A 25,072-nucleotide genomic window follows, 5' to 3' on the forward strand; every position below is an offset into this window, starting at 1 on the left:
AATATATTTATATTGGTATCCAGACAAAACAACACTTCCTGTTGTGTAAAATATGTACACAATGTTTTCTTGAAACGTGAATTTTTCTTTGCCCGTTGTTGTTGCCGGCCTGGCTGGTCTTTAGGTTCCTGGGGCGGCACCTGGCTTCACAAAAAAGGCTCTTGCACACACATCGATCGATGATGCACCCTTCCATTGTCCCACCCTAACTCCCTCTCCCCTGTTCCTTTCTCCTTCACCAAGGTGTAACACTGCCCGCTTTTTCTATATATTCCCTCTAACACAGTTTTTCTTACCGTTCCTTATGGAGGGCTGGTTATTATGACAGTTAAGCAACAACATGAATGTAGTGTAGACCTTCGACAGCATATGAAGACAACAAAAAAAAAACAACTATTAATAATCAATATTGAGTTATCGACTGATATGAAATATTTATCTTGTGATACATTTTCCAGCCATAGCACCCAGCCCTATATACAACTGACTAATCAGTGCAAAGAAGAAATGGTAATGACAGTTTGGGAAAATAATCCTTAGTATTTGCAAAACTTGTATCGCAAATTTTATATCTGAAACATTTCACATTCGGTTGATTTTTAGTTTCCTCTGATTTGTGAGATCTATATAAACATGTTCTAAAGCCATGCAATGTTTTAAAGGACCATGGACAGTTCAAATGAATACAGGGCAAAACAAATCCCCGGCCAAAATGTCCGTGTCTCAGTCGATAACGTTTTAGACATCCCCCTTAAGATGATGCCATAAATCTGCAGATCTTACATTGCTATCTAATGAACTGATACCTTTAAGAGGGATTAGAACCAGGTTGGTTGCAACACACCAATAACCAAGAGAGAAAGAACATCACTATAACTTGCAGCTTCCAAGAGCTGTGAATTAGTTTATCCTTGTTACAGAATACACAACCTCACTTTTTCTCTTCATCAATTGTTTTCCTATCTGAAAAACAAATTATGAAAATATTGAGCATGCATGACACCTAGTGTTGGGAATAGCGTGTTACAAAAGTAACGCAATTACAGTCATGCATTACTTTTTGCTGTAACGCAGTAATGTAACGCATTACTAATAAAATTTTGGTAATATTATACTCATTACAAATCTCAGTAAAGCGCGTTACAACGCATTTTATCCTGAGATGTGAAAAATAGCACCAGTAACTTGAAGGAACACCTGAACCAGTGCAACGCTAACACCACAGTGACAGAGAGAGATGCAGGTGCTGCAAAGAGAAAGAAAGCAGAGGACAAAAGTGCGGAAGAGAGTCAGACAAAGTAGGAGAAATTAAGTTTCTCACGGTCTGCTGTACCACTTGAACCAAGAGAAGTGAGGAAGGCAAAATTCCCACCAACGCCAGCAATGACAAGGTAAGCTAACGTTGACATAGTGGTACAATACCATACAGTATGGTCACTGGGTCATGCAGATATTTAGCGTGTTATTATTACAAACAGCGACATTACGCTAATGTATATACCGGTAGGGCTTAAAGGGCCCATGTTACACTAAATTGACTTTTCTGTGCTCACGAAGGTCAGCATGTCAGCATCCTTCGTGCAGTGCTATGTATGTATTTTCTAGAGACTATGTATGTACCAGTGAACGCCCCGCCCCCACGCTCTGTCTCATGTTTATAAAGCGTAGCTCGGCTACGGAGTGGGTGGGAGGAGGGCGGGCCGTCTTCTGGTCCTACGTCACCATGCCGGGAGGAGGAAGTTAGTGTCCCGTCTATAGACACGCCCACTCATGAATATGCATAAATAGGCCGCAAATCAGCCTGTTTGTGTAGAGTTGCTCAGAAAGTGACTATGCAGAGGCTAAAACTCTGGAAAACAGATGAGTTTGAGAAAATAAACCTCAAATACTATGTTTTTGGGGTTCTTAGATCAAATGGAGATGGATGAAAAATAGCATGACATGGGACCTTTAAAGTATTCTGGCACCCTACCGGCGTATGGCTAAGACTGAGACTCATACAGATCAGAATCCTGCTCTTAAATGTGCAGTGTAGAAGCTTTTGGTTTAGAAGTGGTTTTTGTAAAGACATTCACAGTAGAAATGCCGCTAGCTGGCCGCTAAAAACAATAGCAGAGCTGACCGGAGCCGCCACCGCCGTCATCATTTTGACTGGTGGTCATGTTATCTCGTGACTGGTTTGACTGCTTTGTATTGTGCGCTCGTAGAAAATAGTGTTACACTTTGACTGATGGTCATGTTATCTTGTGACTGGTTTGTATTGAGTGCCTATATAAAATAGTGTTATAATTTTTCTGGTCACCATGTTAGCAGCAGTAAAAAATAAAACAACGCACTAAAAAAGAGAAATAAAGAACAGAAACAAAAACGAAGAGATTGTGCGTCTTGTCTTGTCATAAGGTGAAAGGTTACATTGTAGTTGTTTCTAGCTCTATGTATTTCATATGAAAAGGCCTAGACTTTAAATATTTACAATGTCTTTATCATAACTTATAAGACTTTAACTTTGTCTGCTTTTATGATTCTGTCATTGTTACTTATTGCACCATGAGCCTTCACTGTGCATATTATATTAAGTTGTTAGTCATTATGCTATACCACATCATCCTCCACTGGACATATAATCAGCTACAATAAACTATATTTTAGCATTTTAGAATGCTACTAATATTTCTGTGGTTATTGAGGTGAAAGTAAGTAGTGTAATGCATTACAATTCAGAGACAGTAATATTATAATGTAACTAATTACTTTTAAATGACACTAGCTACTAATATGTAATGTACTACATTTTGAAAGTAGCACTGATGACAACCAGGTATTTAGACAGTGAGATGGATAAAGACAAAAAAGTGTGAGATCACATACTAAATACAAGCAGTGAAGCTCTGACTAATCTTACATGCAGTAATGTAATCATTAGCAGATATGCTCACAAAAATATTAAGAAATTAATACACTAACTTTTAATTGCTCTCACTCAAGCCTGAATCCTGCTACTGCTTCACGTCATTGGAGGATTCAGGCTTCACTCATACTTTTGAAAAACAACACTTTCATAAGATCTAAACGAAAGGGTGGTAATCCATTTGCTTCCCTAAATCCTTTCGTGACACAGTTTCCTCACCTGCTGCATGGAATTCACTAAGATTGCAGTAATTATTAGTGCATGAGCAGAAGTGGTGCAGACCGGCCCTATTTAAATTAGTGTTTTGCTGGTTTAATGTGGAGACGTCAGTGCACACAAGCACTGATATTTGTAATTTAAAACTACAGAAAACAGTTGAGTTTGGGAAAAATAAACCTCAAATACTATGTTGTTGGGGTTCTTAGAACAATTGGAGATGGGTGAAAAAAAGCAGAATACTGGACCTTTAAGTGCTGGGAGTAGAATAGCGCGCAGCCAAAAACAGCATTGCTGCACAGTTTTTCTGACTGAATAGAGCCCTTTATGAATAATGTGAACTTCCTTTAATCCTTACAATAATTGTTATAAAAGATCTATTAAAATAATATTAAGATAAAAATGTGATTTTTACTGTTGTGCTGATCACACACAACTCACAGAAACTCCCTCAGCACATTCCACACTGAAATCACACATGCTCAGAGATAAACGCACACACATGCAACACCCATGCCACTAACACACACCTCTTTCCTTTGTCTAAAAACAAGCCAGCCTTTTTATTCAGTTAATATTCCAACAGAAACTGTTAGTGAATCAGAAGACGGTACCGGCTCCTTAAAATCTGAGAGTTTCATTTTTTTTTTTTCAGTATTTTTTCATCTTGCCGAGTTAAAGTTTTGCAGCCACGCCAGTCTGCAGCTGACTTCTTGTTTCAAGCGTTGAAACCGTGGTTGTCCTGTGGCTTTTAGAGTAAGTAATCAGATGAGATTTCAGAGAGCATTTTCTTTGTTTTATTTTCAGAAACTTTCATTTTTTGCAAACCTAGGTTCCAGGAACTTTTGTTAAATGGTTCTACCTTCCAGGGGTCAGAAGTGTTTGAACTTTCCACGAAACCCAGGAACCCATTGTGATCCCAAAGTCCTATTCAGACGGTATCTACACGGGTGGACTGACGTCATGATATCTGTGACCATTAACGGAGGCTGTTTCCTGGAAAATAACGCAACATGGGGCCTTCCACAGAGTACACACGATAAGGAGTAAGAGTGCATCTCACACGCTTCCTTGTCTACAGTGGAATTTTAAAGTATCTGATTAACTTCCAGTTTATAGTTAAATCCTTAATTCCCATTTGTCTTTTCATTGTTTTTAGTTTTCTAACAATTTCATTATCACCACATTCTTGCACAACATTATATCACATCCCTATTTCATACAGTTAATTTACATTATGTGTATAATGTGTTATACCAGTTATCAGTTATTATTAACCAGTGTTAATATTTGTTGCCTACCTTTTTTTTTTTCATGTACCTCATTATACTTTTATATTATCTATATTGCCTTTTGTCATAATATTATGAATTGCTATTGGTTAATTGACAATGTTTAAACTATTCAGACCTCTAAGTATAACTCACTGGAGGGAAAAAGATACTAATTCCTATTTAAATCACAAATCGACCAGATACACTTCAACTATCTCAGGTGGCACCAATAATAATAATAATAATAATAATAATAATAATGTATAAAATTATTGTTTTAATTTTCCCTTTTATACAGCTGTGTCAAACATCCAGCCTGCAGGCCATAACTGATCCACCAGATAGTCCAATACAGCAAACAGGTAAGATAAGATCCTCTGTACCCAGCCATGTGACATTGTCCTTATTTTAACCTGTGTGTCTGTGTGCGGTGGTCAGGGTTTGTATGGGTGGATGTTTTATTTATTTTTATCTACGTAAAAGCACTTTGAACTGCATTTTATTGTGTGAAAAGTGCTTTTTATAGAATAAAAACTGATTTTATGTAAATATGATAAACACATGCAGTGCAATTATTAAAAACAAAAAAAAAGTCAAACAATCATCTATGGCGGACTGCTTCTTAAAGCATTTTCCTTTTTTTTTTTTTTTTCACAGCCTTTTTATTTTCATATCACACTCAGTCTTATTCGCAATGAACTGCATTCTATGCATTTTTATATACTTAATAATTTTGCACATTTACAAGGCATTAAATAAATTGTAATAACTCTCATTTACGTTTGTATAGTCAGGTCAGTCAGGCTACTGTATGTTATGAGGATTTCCGCAGATAATTATCATTATACCACATTGTTAGAATTTAGATATGATTAAATGCTATGTGCTATTGTTTATTCCCTGTGATCTGTAAGTTATAATACAAGTCACTTTCATTTCATATTGTTTAAAAAACCTAATTTCAATCAATGGGAACTTTACATGAATGTACATTTGATTTACACTTTATTGCACTAAAACAAGGAAGAAAAGTAGAAAGTGACAATAATAAAAGGTAATGAAGACTAAATTTCACTCGTTTGGCCAACTTAATCTCAAATTAGGGTGTGTGTCGCCCCAGAACTAAATGACTTTGACACGCCTAATCTTCTTACCAGCTCAATGTGTATGAAGAAGGTGGTAAATGAGTCTTTACTGGAATAAGGAAGGGAATGCACAACAAAACAAACACTTTAGCATCCTGCTGTCAGCAGGCACTCCCTCACTGTCTTTATAGCGCTGAACAATGAACGACTGACAAACAACTATGATGATTGAGGTACTGGTGAAAATGAAGTAAGACTTCAAGATTCAATAAAGTAATTCTGTAGGTTTGCTGCTTCTGATATATGCTCTGTGGTATCTACTTTTCTCTTGTCCAAATGTTAAGTACACGTGATTAACTTTCAGTGTGCATATTTCTCAGTGAAAGTAATACATACTTTTTTTTTCCTAATAAGATAAATCTTTCTCCCAGTTCTACCGACAGGACCAAATAAACCAGTTAGCTACCAACTAACAAAGCTGTTGCTTTGCCAAAAAAAGGAAAAACACGCAACTTTTATCCAAACAGGAAAACAACAAATAAATAAAAAAACGCTAATGAAAGACAGGCACAATTCAGAAGGTAGCAACACAAAGGCAGCACTCACGAGAATTGTGAGGACCAATTTCCACAAAGACCAGCTTTCTGTGAGTCCGAAAGCATTGCTTCTTCTTTCTGTGGAAGCAAATACCAAAAAAGGTTACACCAAAAAACATTACCGGTGGAAGTTATTGTTATAAATAACATTACTAGTTGTTATAGTTTCTAAATACTGCTGCTTGTAGTTATAAAATGGATAAATAAAGTAACTTACATGAGGTGAATAAGGCAAAGAGCTTGCAAAAAATCTAAACAGCTAGCAAGATAGCTAGATAGCAAGACAGCCAGCTAGTAACTAAGATAGCTCCAAGATAAGATGGATCTAACTGTATCTTCTGTTGCAAGTGAAAAATGTTGTGAAGTAAGTCTGAGGGGCATCTGTGAGTCATATTTAATAATTGTTCTAAAATAAACATCCCTCATTGTGCACAAAAAGTTAATGCCTATACTTGTGTTATGTAAATAAACAATGGGCCACAGTATTTGTTATACCATTATGCACCAATAAGGATGGAGGGGTATACTGCAGAGGTTCATTTGTTTTTCTCCTGATGCTTAAGTAGATCTGACCACTGTCTTACAAGCTACATAGATTTCAGGTTAGAAAGTCATAGTTTTGTAGTTGATTACTTTCCACCATAAGGACACATCTAACCAATAAATAAATCATCAGTACACCCACATCACAAAAATATTTGAAGACCTGCTGAACCACTTCATACGTAACACACCCCATTCCTTAAGCTATCTGAAGTCATACCATGGGTTGTTTATCAAAAGAGCAGGGCTGCCAAGTTTCAGAAAATGACAAGAGTGAGACTTTAGTGACATGAGGCATTCTAGCGAAAAAAAAAAAAAAAATTTTAACATGGCTTTGGCCTGTTTTAACGTTGATTTATACCTTAAGACTGATGTCCTCACCTCCATGCCAGCGGCTCTCCCTGCATTGTGGCCTCTTAATGCTCGTTTTAATCAACCAGAAATTAGAAATGAAAACTAACAAGAATTTTGACAAAATACATTTATTTGTCAATATTTCATTTCAACCAACTCTCCGTCATTTAGCTGAGAACATGTCTCATGTTGTAGGTGTTTGTCACAGATTTTGATGCCGTGATGACAGAGGCAGAGGGCTCTCATTTCAAACACTGGGGCCCAAGGCAGTGCTACCTTTACCTCAGCTCTCCTTGTCTACAACAGAAAGGAGGTCATTAAAAAGCAAATCATGTAAAAAATGTTTTTGATTGAATGAATGTCTTAGCAGCAGACTCAAGGTCCATAGAAATACAGTATTACATACAAAAATAATCAAATAAGAACAGTTCAAATGAACATTAGATTAGACAATGTATTTGTTTCATTTACTATGTATTTATGTTGATATAACCTACAAGTGCGATTCAGCTACTAGCAGTGTTCATAACACTGCTAGTAGCTGAATAAGAATTTTAGTTCATTTAAGTTAATGTCTTGCACAGACATACATGTAGGAGTGGGTGATATGGGGGAAAAATCATATTACAATTTATTCTTTGTCAAATTCACAAACAAACCAATTCACCAACTTAAAATCATTGCCCTAAATGAAAAAAAAAGGAATAAAAGATCATTTAAGACAAGGTATTTTTCAAATATTTTTTTAAATTGTATGTAAGCAACTTATCAAACTAGTTCCAAGTACAATTAACATCAAACAAAAAGGTTGACATGTTCTTATAGTTAAACACAGTCTTTGTTTCACTAAAGTAGTGTAGCATTAGCAATAGCAACACTTGCTACATAACAAGGCAACATATCAGTCTAGTGATTTCTCTGTTATTGAGGTAACACACTCATAATAATAAAATCCTACTATAAACAGTGTGTGAACCCCTCATTTCACACAGTTTGGACAATCATATTCTTTACAAGCTAAAACGTTACTGTTTTGGTCACATTAGGCCTGGGTGATATGGACCAATATTCATATCTCTATATTTTTCCTTAAAATGGCAAAAGGTGATATAAACCATTTATTTTTTATCAATAGTTTTACAAGAAAAACAATAATGGGTCAAAGTCAGTGGAGCCACAAAGATTCTTTTATTAATCACTAGCAGCAAAAAAACATGTTGTGTAACTTTTGACTTTTTCCTTCATTAAGGCTGAAATGTAATTAAATTATGTAGTGTTGCTTCTTTCAGGGCAGCTCTGAGTTGCTGAAAGTAGTTTTTAAAGTAAAACACATTTAGGACACTGTCCCTTTAAGAATGCCTCAGCAGCAGCTCTGCTACACAGAGAGTTAGTTAGAGAAGAAAACACATGCAGTGTTAGTTTATTTACATGCGTAAACTAACACTATAACACACACACACACAGCAATATAAACAGTGAACAAAATTGAGTAGTCACATACCATCTCAGACAGAGTCTGTCCTCTAGATCTTTCTTTCTGAGAGCATGTCGAGGAGTCGGTGTGTTGTGTGAGGTGTCGTTAGACACGGCTCGTCAAGACCCGCCTTACGTTGCTTCTAATTGGTTTATTATTGTGTGATGCCTGTCGTGGTTGGTTAGTTTTAGGCACAAGGAGAAAAAAATAGAGTATTGAATGGGGAAAAATCAGCTTGAGAAATGTCAAGTGTGGCGTGTGGTGTGAGAATGCGTCAAATTGCGTGACTGTCATCACCATTGTTGAAGGCCCACAATTTAAAATCGTGTTCTCATGATGAATGTAAAAATGTTACTAATAAACAATACGAGTTTAAAACCTAATATCCTGTAAAGAAGAGAAGCATTAAAAATGCAACATTAAAATACATAAATAAATGTAACATTACATCCTTTGTTTAATGATTCTAACAATACAATACTTTAGTACTGTCAATAAATTAAAAATATTGTGCAATTAATTCATTATGCATTGTGATTAATTAATCTAATTAATCTATTTTTTAATCTCACCTAAAAATTGCTTTCAACTTGAGATATTTTCATTGAAATTACATTACTGTGGCAGACTGATGTACAACAAAGTGGCTTTATAAAGTAATTTATTATTTTTAACAGACTTGAACAGATGCAGGCATAACATTTACATTCCGCTGTATTTGAGACGAGTCCCAAGGGCTGCTGCCACCTTTAATTTAGACAATCAGAAGGGAATACTGCTGTGTACTACTGTATTGTCAATCTCCAAATAATTACAAAATGCAAATGAAATAAAACATCAGGTCCATATGTAGTGCTATAAGTTATCACATCATAATCAGTAAGAACACTTTTCTGATCAACACAATTATTGAACCGTTGTAGTCGGCGCATCAGTATTATGGGTATACTGGGAACGCTTGCAATGAAAAAGGTTTTGCGCTGTTTGAAGCAATTAACAGTGCATTATTTTTTCCTGTAATTAATTTATCGCAACTAACGCGTTAAAGTGACAGCCCTAAAAATACTATACAATTCCAGAATAGACAATTTAGACAAGGACAGTGGAAAGAATAAAAAAAATGAAAAATGAAAAATAGTGTTCTGGATCACACATGTCCGCCGATTGTCGGCAGAAGTGCCTGTACCAGTTGTGGCATATACTGTACATGCCCAGATGGTTGAGCTCTTCCTGTCAAAATTGATCCTCGGACAACCGTGCACGTTTAAGCTCCTGGTGAGTTGTGGGTGGATGATTCCACTGACGTACAAGTCAATCCAGAATATCCCAAAGATGTTTGATGGGGTTTATATTGACCTATTGGGTGAGTAAGGAGGCCAGTCTAACGGTGCGTTCACACCGAAAGCAACTGAAGCGACTAGATTACATTCAAACTCAATGTTCTGAGTGATCCTGGCTGTGTGTGAACGAGCATTATTCCCGGCAGTCAGTATACCCATCCAGGACCTGGTCTCTACTTGCTTGTGGCAGTCGTGGCATCTTTGCTTTTGACAAACTTAATTTTTTGAAGAACAAGCAAATGTATTGATTTCACTTTCCACTTTGTGGATTAAAGCAGAACTAAGTAACTTTTGCTTAGCGCTCCCCCTAAATATCCCTTTTGGTTATGTCACTGCCGTAAATACTCTGCACCCCCGAGGTAGCAGCTCCTCCCTCCCGCTTCAGTGAGACGGGCAGCTGGAGGCAAAAAAAAATCTTGAATAAGTCTACATTCTGAGTGAACTCATCCTTTAGTAACTCAGTAAATTGACCATTTATACAGAAAAAATGGCGCCGTTTATGATAAGGCAAGTGATCAGCCAGTTGTCTCCCGTCACCCTGCACACACACACACACACACACACACACACACACACACACACACGTATGCACACTCAATCCCTTACTGGAGCGATGAAGTGATCAAAAAGCACCACTGTGTTCAAGCGACTCATCACGGATGATTGAAGTGACTGCAGTCGCTATAATCCCCTTTAGTGTGTATTGGGCTGTCGTAAAGCAGTACGTGTTGTCACGAGAACAGAGTTGAGAGACTGCCACCGGTTCGAAGGTGGGAAAGTTGCAAGTGCTGTTTTTTTGGCCAGAGACAGCAGGGGGGGGATGAAAGACCCCCCCAATCATCCCATAAACACTTGTATTACCCTCAGAGGGACTACGAGAAGGATTTATTAAGGTAAAGAAGTTACTTAGTTTAGTTTTAATTAAGGAGTGGCTCAGGTATCAGGCTCGTGGTTTTGCCACATGCTAATGTAGGAGACCCTTGTTGATGTCCAAAGGCGGTAAAAACACTGTCGCACATTTGGATTTTTTATCACACATATGACTCAAAAACAGACAATGGAAAAAGACCAAAGAAAATTTCCTCACATCCCAACCATTCTTCCTGCAGACCCCTCACTGACACTCCCATCATCCTCCCCAAAGAACAGACGCATTCCACAGATATAACAGGGATGTAACCTGTCACCCTACATCAGAGGCATCTTTTTCAACATGAAGTTGGAAATGGAAAAAATAAAACTAAACATACAACTTAAAACACCATCCGATGCTTTAAAGGCAGAACTGTGATTTAAACGAATTCCAGACATTCCCTTTTCTACAAGAAAGAGACTCATCATGTGCCTCTATCTGACATGTTTAATCACTAATGTCGTCATCGTTCAAGGGAAATGTTTATTACTTCATATTCCATGAGCATTGATCAAAGTATTTTTGTCCTCTTTTGTTTTGCTTAAAGCTTGAAATAATTCAATCATAATTCAAGTCATTTAAGGGATAATCAATTGAAAGTCATTTTTCAAAAGTTCATACAATCTGCACACACCCATCATCCATTTTAGACCCAACATGGTAACACCCAATCTAGTTTTTTGACTCTTTGTTTAAAAGCACATGTGGGGACAGCCCCACCATCTTGTCTTCTTTACAGGAACGTTAAGACTCCCGCTTCTTTCTGCCAACCAATGTAGGCTCACTCCTGCACTGCAGATGTGTTTTAACCAATCAGATAACCTCCTGACATGTTTATAAAAGGCCTCGCTCCCTCTTATCACTCTCTTGCTTACACCAACTCTTACTCAAGCTCTCTTACGCTCTCCTCTTTGCCTCTGACTTAAACAGTCAGAAGTTTTTATAGCTTTCCATGAGTAACCTTTAAACAAACTCGAGCGTCTTTGATTTGAGAACATGTTAGTTAAACTACCCATCGACGTCCAGGAGTGGTGCCGTGTAGGAGAACCAGAACCCCAGCCAGGTCGACAGTATCCCCACGGGCCCGTACAGTGAATGAGCGGAAAACATCCTCAGAAAAGCTTTTTCCCCACACACTGCTGGTTACGCAGAAGTAGCTGTCATCATCACGCCTGTTCGAAGGAGGGTAAACTGCACGCACACACATTTCTGGCAGAAAGGTGGTTTCTCTCAATCGAAAGTTCTAGATTCATAGTCCATAATTACATTTTGGTGAAGTTTTATTAATTTCATTACTTTAACTTTCATTTTCCTTCTTCCTCCTCCTCCTCCTCAGAGCGTTAGAAAACCCCTATAAATCCCAAATTCACACAAACATCTAAAACACAGAATGTGTATATACCATACATCCTTGTTTAAAATGTACATTTTGTGTGATACCAGTGAGTCAAAATAACTGTGAATAATTGTGAAACTGCCTAATAATAATGCCGTACAATAGCCTGTAAAATAAACATGTACATACTGTAAACGCTGTGTTTTTATTGACATTTAAACTTTTATTAAACCTTTATTCTGACGTCAATAACCCACTACAAAAACAGGGAACTGTAACAATTAATTTAGATAAAGTGATCTAGGACATTTAAAAACTCAATTCGAGATGGCACCTCTGGCAACAAACATATTAAAATTAATAATTAATATTTTTGAATATTAATTACCCTTTGTTCCCCAACACTAACATTGACATTAAGTTTAACCAAGAAAAATTGGCTACTACTTCATTGTATTTTCTCTTTAAATTTGCATGTCTTTATACAACATACTGTTTGGGTAACCAAAGACACCAGTTAAAAATAAAGACATTCACCTTATATCATAATTTGCCATTGATATATGAGTATTTCTTAATCTACATCTAGACATTATTTGGTTGATAACTGGTTCTGATATGTAACACTATCCTTACAGTAATGGGTGTGGTGGCCGGCCTCCAGGTGTTTACTGCACTTTATGATGACAAACACAAATGATGAGAATAAACCGGCTATGGGACAATAATGCTCTTCTAAATTGAGGGAGAATTGCATTTGTAATATTGCAGCTTTTGTTTTAAACAACTTGAAGAAAATCTCTGGTATCTCTGAATCATATCTAATTATTCAGAAACACGTTTGATGAAAGATCTCCGTTATTCATGAATGGATATTTTTTGTTTACTTTAGGACTTGTGAAATTTATGGATAAAGCTCATCCTGCTATGCCATGATTTCATTAGTTGACAGAATGGGACACAGCTTTTGCAGCGACCGCAAATAATTAAATTATTTACATACTGAACTTGGAAAACCTATATCTCTATTCTCAGTGATATCTCAACTCAAACATTTGTATTCCAAAAAGTATTTACAAACATACTATGGTTTAGGTTTAGATGTATGTAAGTGGAAGTAATAACTCAATTTGTGTTGGTTATTCTGATTTCATAGTTTTATTTTTCACTCTGCTATAAGTACTTGACTTTTTTACTCTTTGGTCGAAAAGAGTTGGTTTTAATACATTTCATTTGAACCATTTTTTAACAGTATCAAGAAAAGTACTTTATGTACGAAGCTCATAATCATCATAAACTCATTGGGAGCTGCTACATTTTAAAAGGAGGGATGAACATTTCATTGATATTGCATTTGATGAGTTTTATTTATATGTTTTTTTTGTCGTAATCCACTAACCAATGCAAAAAGTTCATTAACATGATCTGCTGTTATTGCATGTACTAATTCATATTCAGAGATCCATGGACACATGGATCTCTGTTAATTGAGAAATTGACAATGTATTTCTGTAATATTTTACTTGATGATTCAAAGTAATTACAATTCACCTGTTATATTTAGAAAGAAGCTGTCACAATAAATTGAAGACGGAAATATGACAGAGTCTGCAAAATCAGTGAAGGTAAAACACACTTAAACACTAATATTGTATTTTTGCTTTTGGTCTTTTTAAAAAATCTCTCTTTATTTAAAGGGTTCCAGCCATGTATCGATAGAGTTGTACCTTAAAAAAGCAAAAGAACGTTCCCTACGGCAGTCTCTTACATGCCCCACAGATGATGAAAGCCAGCTTAAAAGGATGTGTTCTTACAGTAAGTCTTTAAAATGTGATGTCTAAAGTCATGCAAAATTTAGTAGATATTTTTTGAAAGCCCAAAATAACAAACTTGTATTTACAGCTTCCCGCCTACAAAGGAAGGCAGGAAGCAATGATGACATCCGCGAGATTGAGCCTCACCACAGTTATGACGGTGCTGATGCAGACAAATGTAAGTTTATGATATACTGCATGGTAAAGATTTTACTCATTTTTGGAAGAATTAGCCAAAGAGGTAGCACTATTAAAAGCAAAATTTAAAAAAAAAAAACTGTTTTAGCAGATAAAAACTGATATTGTCACTGCTCAGGGTAACTTATTTGTAACATGAACAATGATGCAAAGCAGTGATTCCCAAATATTGGTGATTTGATGCATTCATTAATGAATCTGTATTTAACAAAAAAACTGACTAATTCCTAAATAATAACAACACATTGACTCACACAATGTTAAAAGCCACAGCAAATAGATGTGTTTTTAAAAGAAATTTTAAAACGGCAAGAGAAGAGGCCTCTGTTATATTTAAAGGTAGCTCGTTCCATAGCCATGAAGCTGCTACAGAGAAGGCTAAACCAAACATAAGGAGAGATACAATAGTCCAGCCGCGTTGTGGTTGTAGCATCCCAACCAGAACGTCAGACTCCAATGATAACTGATAGCTCATGATGAACGTTCAATCATTTATTACACACACAAACCAACATCACAGGCACAGCGTGAGAGCTGAAAGCACAATAAAATACCGTTACAATTCACAAACATTCCAAACAACCACACTTTCACTGACAAACATGTAAAACATTAACTTGCATTAGCTACACTGCTAATCTCCGATCGCTAGGTTAGCATGATATGCTGCACACAGACAATAATAAAAGTAATTTAAATAAAGTAGTCACCAAAACATACCTCTGCGCCTTCCAGCAAAGTGCTATGAACCAAGGTGAAGAGTAAGTAAGTAAGTAACATTTATTTGTATAGCACCTTTCACAGACAAAAAGCCACAAAGTGCTTCACAACACAGCCTAAAATCAAAAAGTACACAAAATACACAATTTAGAATCAAAAGTAAACACATTATAAAAGGCTAAGACAACATGAAATCATAGCAGCCCAAAATTAACTCGCTAAAAGCTTGAACAAATAAATTCGTCTTTATTTAAAAATCAATCGAACGCAGAGAAAGCTGAAGATCGTTCCAAAGCCTGGGAGCAGCAGCCAAACAACCTTACTCCTTACTTACAACCTTACTAGTCGGGGAGGGGGGAGTAGATTGGAACAACACTGCTCAATCTACCGCTTTATATCCAAAAAAGCGTGCACTGATTGCGGTGTTTGCTCGTTCACTGTTTCAGCTGCTTATTTTCTCAGTGCATGGGTCTATGGGTCATTGTCCGCCATGTTGTAAATAAAACTCTGAGCTGCTACAGAAAGCAGGAGGGTCAAACGTCATTGCGCTGCCGAACTCCTTTAAAACTTTTTTGCTTGTTTTTATTCCGTGAACCTTTGTATTTTAAATCCCATTTTTTAAATTTCCAAGTCACTGTGTTTTTCGCACTTAAAATATTTGTATATTATGTACATTATATCAAAATTGGGTAAACTGTAATGAGGGAGGGCAATGCCCCCCTGCCCCTGCAAACTACGTGCATGTAGAGTAACCATGCAAATGCAAAAAAAACAGACAAACACTGTTGGTGCTCCATAGAGCTTCAGGACTCATGTAACAAGTTTTTTTTTTTTTTAAATTGCCCTGTTGGAAGGTAAAGCAGCAGCTCCAATTAATGACGTCCACATAGTTTATTGCTCATTTAAATGACATTGATATTGAACAATATCACACAAAACTTGGAAGGTTAAAATAACCGACCCATGCAATGCACCCGGCGTGCTTTTTATTGTCTATCGTGAAACCCATAAAACAGTACAAAAATTCCAGATCTACGGTATCGATATCGATTTTACCTGCTGCATCCCCCCCCGCCCACCCAAACCCATCCCCCGGATATCTGACTTATGAGAGAACAGCGGCGTTTGTCTGCAACTGTTTACTGATACAGGCCATGTGAAGACAAGCAATCCAAATTAAATATGCAAATACTGATTTAGCTTCTGAATCTAAACAAAGCAAACTAGCCACAGGTATGTATATAGCCTAAATAAACTTTTTATTTTCATCCACAGCTTCACAACTTCAAAATATGTTGGAGGATCTCGGCTTGACAAAGCACTACACAGAGAAGCTATCACTAAAGAAAATACTTCAGATTGATCAGAAGACCATCGATGACGAACCTGCCAAGTGCAAATTGGACCTACCCTGGTGTTTTCTGAAGAAACTGATGATGGCTAACTTAACGGCAAGAAATGTGAAATTTAAGCCAGTAAGTGATTTGAACAGTGATGAAGAGTCAGAGATTGATTTTGATCAATTGCTTAACAGCCCCAATTCAGGAGGAATGGTAAATCCTCTGGATGTGATCACTGCTCTCTTTCTGTGTTCTGATGGGTTTGTTCAGCAGGAAATGGCTCTAAAGATGTCAATGTGTCAGTTTTCTGTGCCTCTGCTGCTTCCCTGTTGTGACAGTCAACAGTGCACATTGATGCTGTGGGCTATGAGAGACATTGTAAAGCAGTATAGACCTGAAGCTCTTTCAGAATCCAAAGGTTTCACTGAAGAAAGAATAGTCCTCTCTAATCTACCAATGGTCTCCTTTGTGAGACTGGGTGAGTGCTCCATGTCAAAGTCAGAGACCCTGAACAAGCTGCTGAGTAACTCACAGCAGTACCACAACATCTTTGTTCACAGAAACATGGAATGTGGTGACAGTCCACGAAGAATATCCAATGGGTTGACTGAAATTACTTGGTACCTTCCTTGTGGCAATAAAAACATTGATATTTTCAGTCAACCAGTGGCAGTGGCTAACCTTCGTGGAGACATTGAATCTTTTGAAACACAATATGCATTTTTGTGTCAAACATCTGCAGCAGTTTTTGTGTTCTTTGATCAGTTGAATGCAAATTTTAATCTCCTGGCCACCCAAATTCATGAGGCACAGATCTTTTTGGTGGGCAACAATCAGAGCAAGAAAATAAATGTTGATATTCTTAAGGAAGTAACAAAGAAATTAGGCTTGAAAAAAAAACATGTTATCATCTGGAATGATAAAGAGATAAATGATGTAGAGTTTGTTCTTCGCCTGAAGGAAGCTGTCAGTGCTGTCATTTTCAAGACACAGAGTAAAAAACGTATTGAACAAATGGCTGGCGTTGCCCATGAACTGGGAATCTGGGTTGATGAAGACTCTATTGAGTGCCAAAGAGCAAAAAAACATGCTGATGCCATCACTGCTGAGATTAGAGACATTTTGACATTCAAAGAACAGCAGCTTCCATTACAAGGCCAAGTATGGAAGGAACTGACAAGTCTAGAGAAAGAAGAGTTTCGCCTTCGAAAGCTTGGATCTGAAAACATAGAAAAGTATAAAAGTGACTTAAAAGAAAAGAAAGAAAAACTTCGACAAAAACAAAACTCCTGTGACATGTCAAATACTTTGATGTGCTTCATCCAGGCATTAACTATGCAGGAAAAAGAGAGGAGCTACTTCCTGAAGTGGATGAGGATAAACCTTGATAATATGTCTCGCATAAAACTGTCTGGACTCAGGGAACTCTACAAAGAAAAATGGAAGAGCTCTGAGAACAAAGAGGAGATCAAACAACTTGACCAACAACTGACCAACAGTTCACTGGGGACTGAACACTTTTTTCGTGAAATGGGTCAGATCTACGAAGCTTCACGGTCCCTTTCAGTAACAGATCCATCCCGACAACAACTGAATCATTTACCTGAACTGTGTGCACAGTTGTTACTGGATGGATTTCCTCTTGAACTTGTGGATGGAGATGCATCCCACATACCGCTTCAATGGGTCAGTGATGTTCTCTCTCAACTTAATTACATGGTTCGACCCAAGAACAAGATCCTGGTGGTCACAGTACTTGGAGTTCAGAGCACAGGCAAGTCCACTCTCCTTAACACCATGTTTGGAGTGCAGTTTGCAGTCAGCAGTGGTCGATGCACTCGAGGAGCCTTTATGTTGCTCATCAAAGTTCATGAAGAGTTTAAGAGAGTCCTAAACTGTGACTTTATTGTGATTATTGACACTGAGGGCCTAAAGTCACCTGAGCTTGCTCAACTAGACAATAGCTATGAGCACGACAATGAGCTTGCAACACTTGTTGTGGGGCTGAGTGATTTAACTATTGTAAACATTGCAATGGAGAATTTAACTGAAATGAAGGACATTCTTCAAATAGTGGTGCATGCATTTCTCAGAATGAAGGAGGTGGGCAAGAAGCGCAAATGTCACTTTGTTCACCAGAATGTGTCTGATGTGTCAGCCCATGAGAAGAACTTACGAGACCGCAAACTGCTCCTGCAACAGCTGGATGAGATGACCCAGGCAGCAGCTAGAATGGAGAAGAAAGAAGAATTCAAGAGCTTCACTGATGTGATGGAGTACAATCCAAACACTGGGAACTGCTACATTCCTGGACTCTGGAATGGAAACCCACCAATGGCTCCAGTCAATGCAGGGTACAGTGAAGCTGTATATGAGCTAAAGAAGAATATTATCCAACTCCTTGCAAAGTGCAATTCTTCTGAAAATGATATTATAGACTTCAAAGAGTGGATGAGAAGCTTGTGGAATGCAGTAAAGCATGAAAACTTCATCTTTAGCTTCAGAAACAGCCTCGTAGCCGACGCCTACATGAGACTTTGTACAGAGTTCAACAAATGGGAATGGGAGTTCAAAAAGGAAATGTACATTTGGAGCACAAATGCAGAGACAAAAATATCCAACTTTGGAACCGTTGCTGCAGAATCTCAAACATTTAGGATGGATGAATTATTCTTAAGCTTAAAGACTGAAGCTAAGAAAGTGCTGTATGAATGGGAGGAAAAACTTCTGGATAATCTAACAAAGTACTTCACTCAAACTGAGGGTCAAGTTCACCTGGTGGAAGGACATAGAGCAGAATTTGAAAACAGTGCAAAGGGTCTTCGACGGGAATTGGAAAACTCTGTCCTTTATCAGCTCTCAGCAGCAGCAGAGATTAGACAGGGAATGGTGGAAATTGACCGGATTAAGGAAAACCATACCAAAGAAATTGAAAAAGCAGTGTGTGCACTGATTAATGAATGTCGAAAGAAAAAAATTAAAATGAGTGATGAACAACTGGAAAAAGAATTTAACAAGATGTGGAATGAGATTCTGAAAAAAATACCCTTTTCTGAACAGAAACCCACAGATGTTTTCAACAAGGTATCCCGTTGCCTCAGAACCAATCTGTCAAACAAAGGGAGCCATGCAAATGAACTGTTGAGTCAGAAAGAACTTCAAGATTGTGGGCGGGAACCATTCAAATACAAACCTGAAGGCTTTTTCAAGAAATGGGAACATCATGTAAATTTGTGGCTCAATGCACAAGACCACATATTGGCTTCACAAAGAAGGGCAGACAGCATCATTGAAGTTTGCAAAATGTCTATAATTGAGAAAATGGCCAAAAAAAGTGACTACCATGATGCCTACATTCAGGAGATATTGAACATCATTGATGAACGCCTACAGAATGACACAGATGTGAAGACAGACATTCAGTTTGAAGTTGATCTGAAACAGCACATCTGTGGATTTGCAGCCAGAAACTTTTTGGTAATGCATCAGTATTTTCTTCAAACCAATGATCCATACAGGTGTTTGATGAAAAACAAGGAAAAGTTTTGTGCAGATTTCAAAGATGTCTTCCATGAACGAGACCAGTGTCAGAAGAAGGCTGAAGAGTTTGCAGATCAGTGTCTGAAGCCTGCTGTGGAAGACCGTGTCAATCGTATACTGGGCCTCAATATCACTGAGGAGATGCTGAAATGTCAGGATTTTAGCACACGAATCAACTTTCAGTATTCAATTTTACTGGATTTGCATTTAAAGCAAACATTTGAGGATTTTTTAAGCTACACAAATAGTTATGAAAGATATGTAAAGGACTGGATACTCAAAAGAATCGAGAAACATTTTCTAAGTAGCTCCAAACTTTTCAAGTTTGAAGACCAACTTCTTGAGTCAAGCATCGATAGCATTGAGAATGCCATTCAAAAGGCGATGAAGGACACAAACCTGATGACATTTGTCACGGATATCTGTAAAGAACTTGAAGACAAACTGGTAATTTCCCAAGATGCACTTGGTGCTTTTATGATCCTGAATAACGCAAATTGGGAACAATTTGCGGATTCACTCACAAAGTGTTTGAAGGACATGAAAGAAGATCTAAGCGACAAGTTTAAAAAAACAAGCATCCAAACTAAGTTAGAGAATCTTCACATGAAGCCCCAGAATGAGCTTTTTATCAAAGTGATTGGATGTGGCAAACAATGTCCGTTCTGTTGGGTGCCCTGCGATGCAGGAGGAAAAGCCCACAATGAACACTCGGCATCTTTGCATCGGCCAGAAGGTCTGGGTAGATACAGGAAGATTGCCACACAAAAGCTCGTCACTGACTTATGCTCTTCTAACGTGATCAGTAAAAGACCATTTTGTTGCCAGCAAACAAAAAACCAACCTTACCCTTATAAGCGTTACAAGGATATTTTCCCAGACTGGAAGATTTCTCCTGATGTGAGCCTGGAGGCATCAGACTACTGGAAATATGTCATGACAAAGTACAATCAAGACTTTGCCACTGCATATAATGCAAAGCCTGCTGAAATTCCTAAAACCTGGGAAAGTATTTCCTGCGAACAGGCAGCAGAAAGCCTTAAAGAGTCCTTTCGACACAAGGATCCAGCTTTACAATCACAAAAAGACGCCACGCAAAGCCCAGGTGTGTCTCATCGGCAGCGACTAAAAGAGCTTCACAAAAGATTTAAGCAGCTATTCTTATAAACTGGCCCATAATACACCTTTCCTGAACATGTAATATGAGTTCTACCATCATCAGGTAGAAAAAGCAGTCACAAAGTTTGGAAAGTTGTTAAGATCTTATTCTATGACTTTATTGGTTACTAATCTACCGTAATTTCCAGACTACAATGCTCACTGTTATATTGGCCGCATTCCAATAACTTAGCATTTTTTTAAGAAAAATCCAAATCAAGACCACAGTGTAATATAAGCTGCCCATCAAACGACTCAGCCAACCACAACTTACAGGTAGGCGGGCTGCGTGAGGTTAGGTTGAACAGAGAGAGAGTTTCAACTGATAAACTTCCTTCTCCACATGAAGTTTTCCTTCTCACTGCCCCGCGTCTACATATCAGTCAATTTACAGCTTTTTATGGTCACATTTTACTGGAACCAGACTGATATACCGCTTACGGCGAGTTCAAAGTCTGAGTCTGAGATATATCATTTAGACCACAGGGAACTGTTTAAAAAGGTGAAAAATGGGTATAATATGTCCCCTTTAACAATTTTAAGCTGTTTGTTTCCTTCTGTTACAAACTGGCTGACTTTTACTTTATTACTTCATACAGGCTGCCACTGCGCTTTCTCTCTCTCTCTCTGAACAATACTTCTTTGTGTCTTTGAGGTTGTGTTCCTGACAAAATGACTGATCAGAATGATTCAGTGGGAGCGCAAATGATTTAATGTTAGTCCGTATGGTCTAATGTGACGGAACTCAATTTTTTGGCGGCATGAAGTTTGAAAACTGGAAAAATCCACAAATTAGCCGCGTCATTGTTTAAGCCGCAAAGTTCAAAACGCGGGAAAAAAGTAGCGGCTTATAGACCGGAAATTACAGTACTAACCTTCCCTGACAAGAAGGGTATTAGTGAAACTTTTACAACAGTAATGTGACCCTTCTTTAGACAATTGATTTGTTTTTTTTTTACTTTAACAAAAGGAAGTTGTGATTGTTGTTTCGCTGAACACAAGAAATGGAAAAAAGAAGGAAATCGTATTGGCACGACTGATTATAGAAACGTGACAGTTTCACGATTCCTCATGAGATCTGATCTGATTTGAAATATGTTATTCTACTCTGGGATTACACTCTATATTACTGGCACCACATAGTATTTACAAAGTAATTGTACAATCATCACTCTTTGTTCCCATGTTTTGTTTTGTATCTTTTTTTATGCAAATAATCAGTTGAACCAATAATTACATTATTCATAAATCTTTATTTGAAGAGGGTTTGAATTGATTGTTGAATTTAAGGTGGTGTGAGTAAATTTTTTCTCTTGTTTAAGCAATATCATACGAGAGGAAGTGCTGTTGTGCTGAAATATCAGCACTGGTTTGATTTATTCGTAGCAGTCTCGTGCCGTAGATAATCACACCAATACTGATATTTCAGCATAACCTCGAGTGTGATATTGCTTTCATAGTTCTACAGTTCTACAAATGCATTTTATTGTTTAACAGTAATAAGTGACAAGATAATATGATTTGTTTTTTTAATCATTTGTCTCCACCAACAAAAATAGTTCCACAAGTTGAGAGCACACAGTGTACTGGGGTGTTGTTACCCCACAATGTAATGGTAATTAATGGTATTTAGATCACCTGTACAGCAAAGTGATATGATCCATAAGAAGTCCTAGTGCGGTTGCAACACTATATCAGCACTGTTACTTGGTCGGAACTAACTGTTGTTTAATTGGGTTTAATGTTTGCATCATTCAATGTAACTTCATTATAAGCAGTTTGTTGTTTTTTGATCAATAAAGTCTGTCTGTGGTATATTTGTGGTTCCAAATATCTTCCTTAATCTCCATAACCTGCCTAATTCTATGCAGGGTAATGAGCAACAGCAGCTTGTTAATAGGGGCGCTAGGGCACCGCCCCAATCAAAAAACTTCAGGAAAAAATGTAAATTAAAAATGTTAAATATTCAACATACATTAACAATATAATGCAGAATAAAAATTGTTGACTCATACAGTGTGAGTCCATAGTGGCTGATAGTCTGCCATTATTCAATATTTTCTGTGCCAATATATTCATCTTACAAGGGAGTGTGTATATAGGTCCTAAAACTTTTGTCAAGCAGGTGACTTCTAATTGATTACATTAAGAAGATATATGCCTAACAAAACACATTATTTTTGTACTTTTAAAAAAGAAGACTACTACACATTTTAGAGACTGTGTTCCACCATCTTGAAATCACGTGACTGATTACGTCACACTGCCCTACAAACTGTAAACATTCCATTGTTTGCTTTTAGAGTGAGGCATTCAGCCTGCTTTTCAGATAGTTTAGTCAGGTTTTTTGGTCAAAATGCCAATTTGTGCTGTTTTTGATTGTTCTAAAAAAAAAATCAGGAAAAGTTAAAGACGCCAATGTAACCATTATTTGTTTACCAAAAGATGATAAAATCTGTAACCAAAAAAAAACCGCTCCAACTCTACGTTTTCATAGTAGACATGAAGCAGAGAAGAAGAGCTCTCCTCAGTGGCCGTCACAGCCCCTTAAGGGGGATTCACTGTGCAATTTTTTCAATCGTTGTACTCAGCTCCAGCTTAAACTGTGCGACTCATGTGCAGAGCCCGAATGTGCGCAGCTCACGATGCATATTCTCACACTGTACGGACCAACACTCTGACACAATCTGACTGCTCACACTGTACGTTCATACACGACACGTTGGGGTTTTGTTTCCGCAAATGCAACATACAAATTAGAAGAAGAAGAAGAACTCTGAAGCTTCACCAATAAAACAGATGAAGAAAAACCCGGAAGTGGAGAGACATTCGCAAATCTCAGCAAAAAGAGCTTTAAAAAAGAAAAGATAACGATGTGATGGACCAGGAACTGGATGGACAGACATAGGCAGTACAGTCCGTCAATTTTACAGTGGTCCTACGGTGTTCACGCATACGCAGTGTGAGCGTTTATGGTAAGTTGGTCCATGGCACTGCTTCAACTGTGAGATACCCTCACGAGTATCGACTGGATTTCAAACATGTTTGATTTCCTTACGACCTACGATTGTTGATCGGGAGCTGGTTGCTTCTCGTGACCCCATCTATACTACACAATGCATGACACACAATTTAGCCGAGACTCGCACGATCCCACAAAAAAGATGCACAAGTCGAAAATTGGCTCAAAATAAGCCTGCCTTTAAACAGTGCACAACTGACACCCTAGTGCGCGTGTCAAACTCAAAGTCCGGGGGCCAAATCCGACTCTTTAGAGAATCCAGTTCGGCCCTAAACAGAAATTAAAATGGTAGTGTTTGTGTAAATGAACAACTAATTCAGTTGCACACAGTTCATTGCCTCGATTTTATATCTAAATTTGTTCAAAAATTCTGCAAATTTTCTTACATTTTTGAAACATAATTTTCCCAAAATATATGCAATTTAAAAGAGAACATCCTGCAGGGACTGATGTGTCTCTTATTGCTTTGAAAATATGGTCGCATTAATGTTGAAATTGGTAATTTTCCTGCCTAAACCAAGAAACCCACTTGTGATGAAACAGCTCTTTATTTGGCCCCTGGGTGAAAATGAGTTTGTCACCTCTGCTCTAGTGGCTGAAGTCACAGACTGTGCAAGACGAGCAAACCCTGAAGATAGAAGGACTCACACCCAAAATATACTTTTGTTACTGTTCAAAGGGCTTCATTGGTAGAAAAAACATTCAACATTCCTTTATGAAACTAAATAATGACCACAGTTTAAATAATAAATGTGGAAATTAAAGTGACAAAATGGCCAAAAGAAGTGATTACCATAATATTTATTCAGGAGATATTAATCATTGATGAACGCCTACAACATGACAAAGATGTTAAGATATTTTATCTGAAACAGCACATCTGTTGACTTTCAGCCACAAACTTTCATAAACTGCATCTGAGTTTTACTTTGAGGTATTTGATAAAAAAAAAAATAGTTTTCCACAAACGGGACCAGTGCAACATGATGATCATTAACATGTTTTATGTTACAAATTATTATTTTAATTTGCTAAAGAGTTGTTATTATGAAATACAACACAGAAAGTGTAAACAACATTTTGCTTGTTCCTATATAATAATGAGTTGTTTTATATTTAAAATGTTTAATGCCTTTTAGAGCTGATGTGGCTGAGCTGGACTCAAAAGCTTGATGAAACTGGCTTTCTGTTATACATATTATGGAAATAGTTTGCCTTCAGTTTTCTGTGGTTCTGTTTTT

General features: G+C 37.4%; 1 protein-coding gene across 4 annotated transcripts in view; it reads left to right on the top strand.

The window, feature by feature from the left end:
- LOC114480636 (interferon-induced very large GTPase 1-like) overlaps positions 1-25,072 on the top strand; it is a 691,281-nt gene that overhangs the window by 338,365 nt on the left and 327,844 nt on the right. For 2 of the 4 annotated variants that reach the window (XM_028474953.1, XM_028474952.1), the window contains exon 34: positions 19,388-22,626. The exons of the other annotated variants lie outside the window; for them this stretch is intronic. In XM_028474953.1, the coding sequence (XP_028330754.1) occupies positions 19,388-20,818 (1,431 nt within the window). In that variant the 3' untranslated portion in view covers positions 20,819-22,626. Of the gene's footprint in view, positions 1-19,387; positions 22,627-25,072 lie in introns of those variants that run through there. 4 annotated transcript variants of the gene reach the window in all.

The sequence above is a fragment of the Gouania willdenowi genome, chromosome 18 (assembly GCF_900634775.1).
Source record: "Gouania willdenowi chromosome 18, fGouWil2.1, whole genome shotgun sequence".
In the NCBI taxonomy this organism is placed as follows: Eukaryota; Metazoa; Chordata; class Actinopteri; order Blenniiformes; family Gobiesocidae; genus Gouania; species Gouania willdenowi.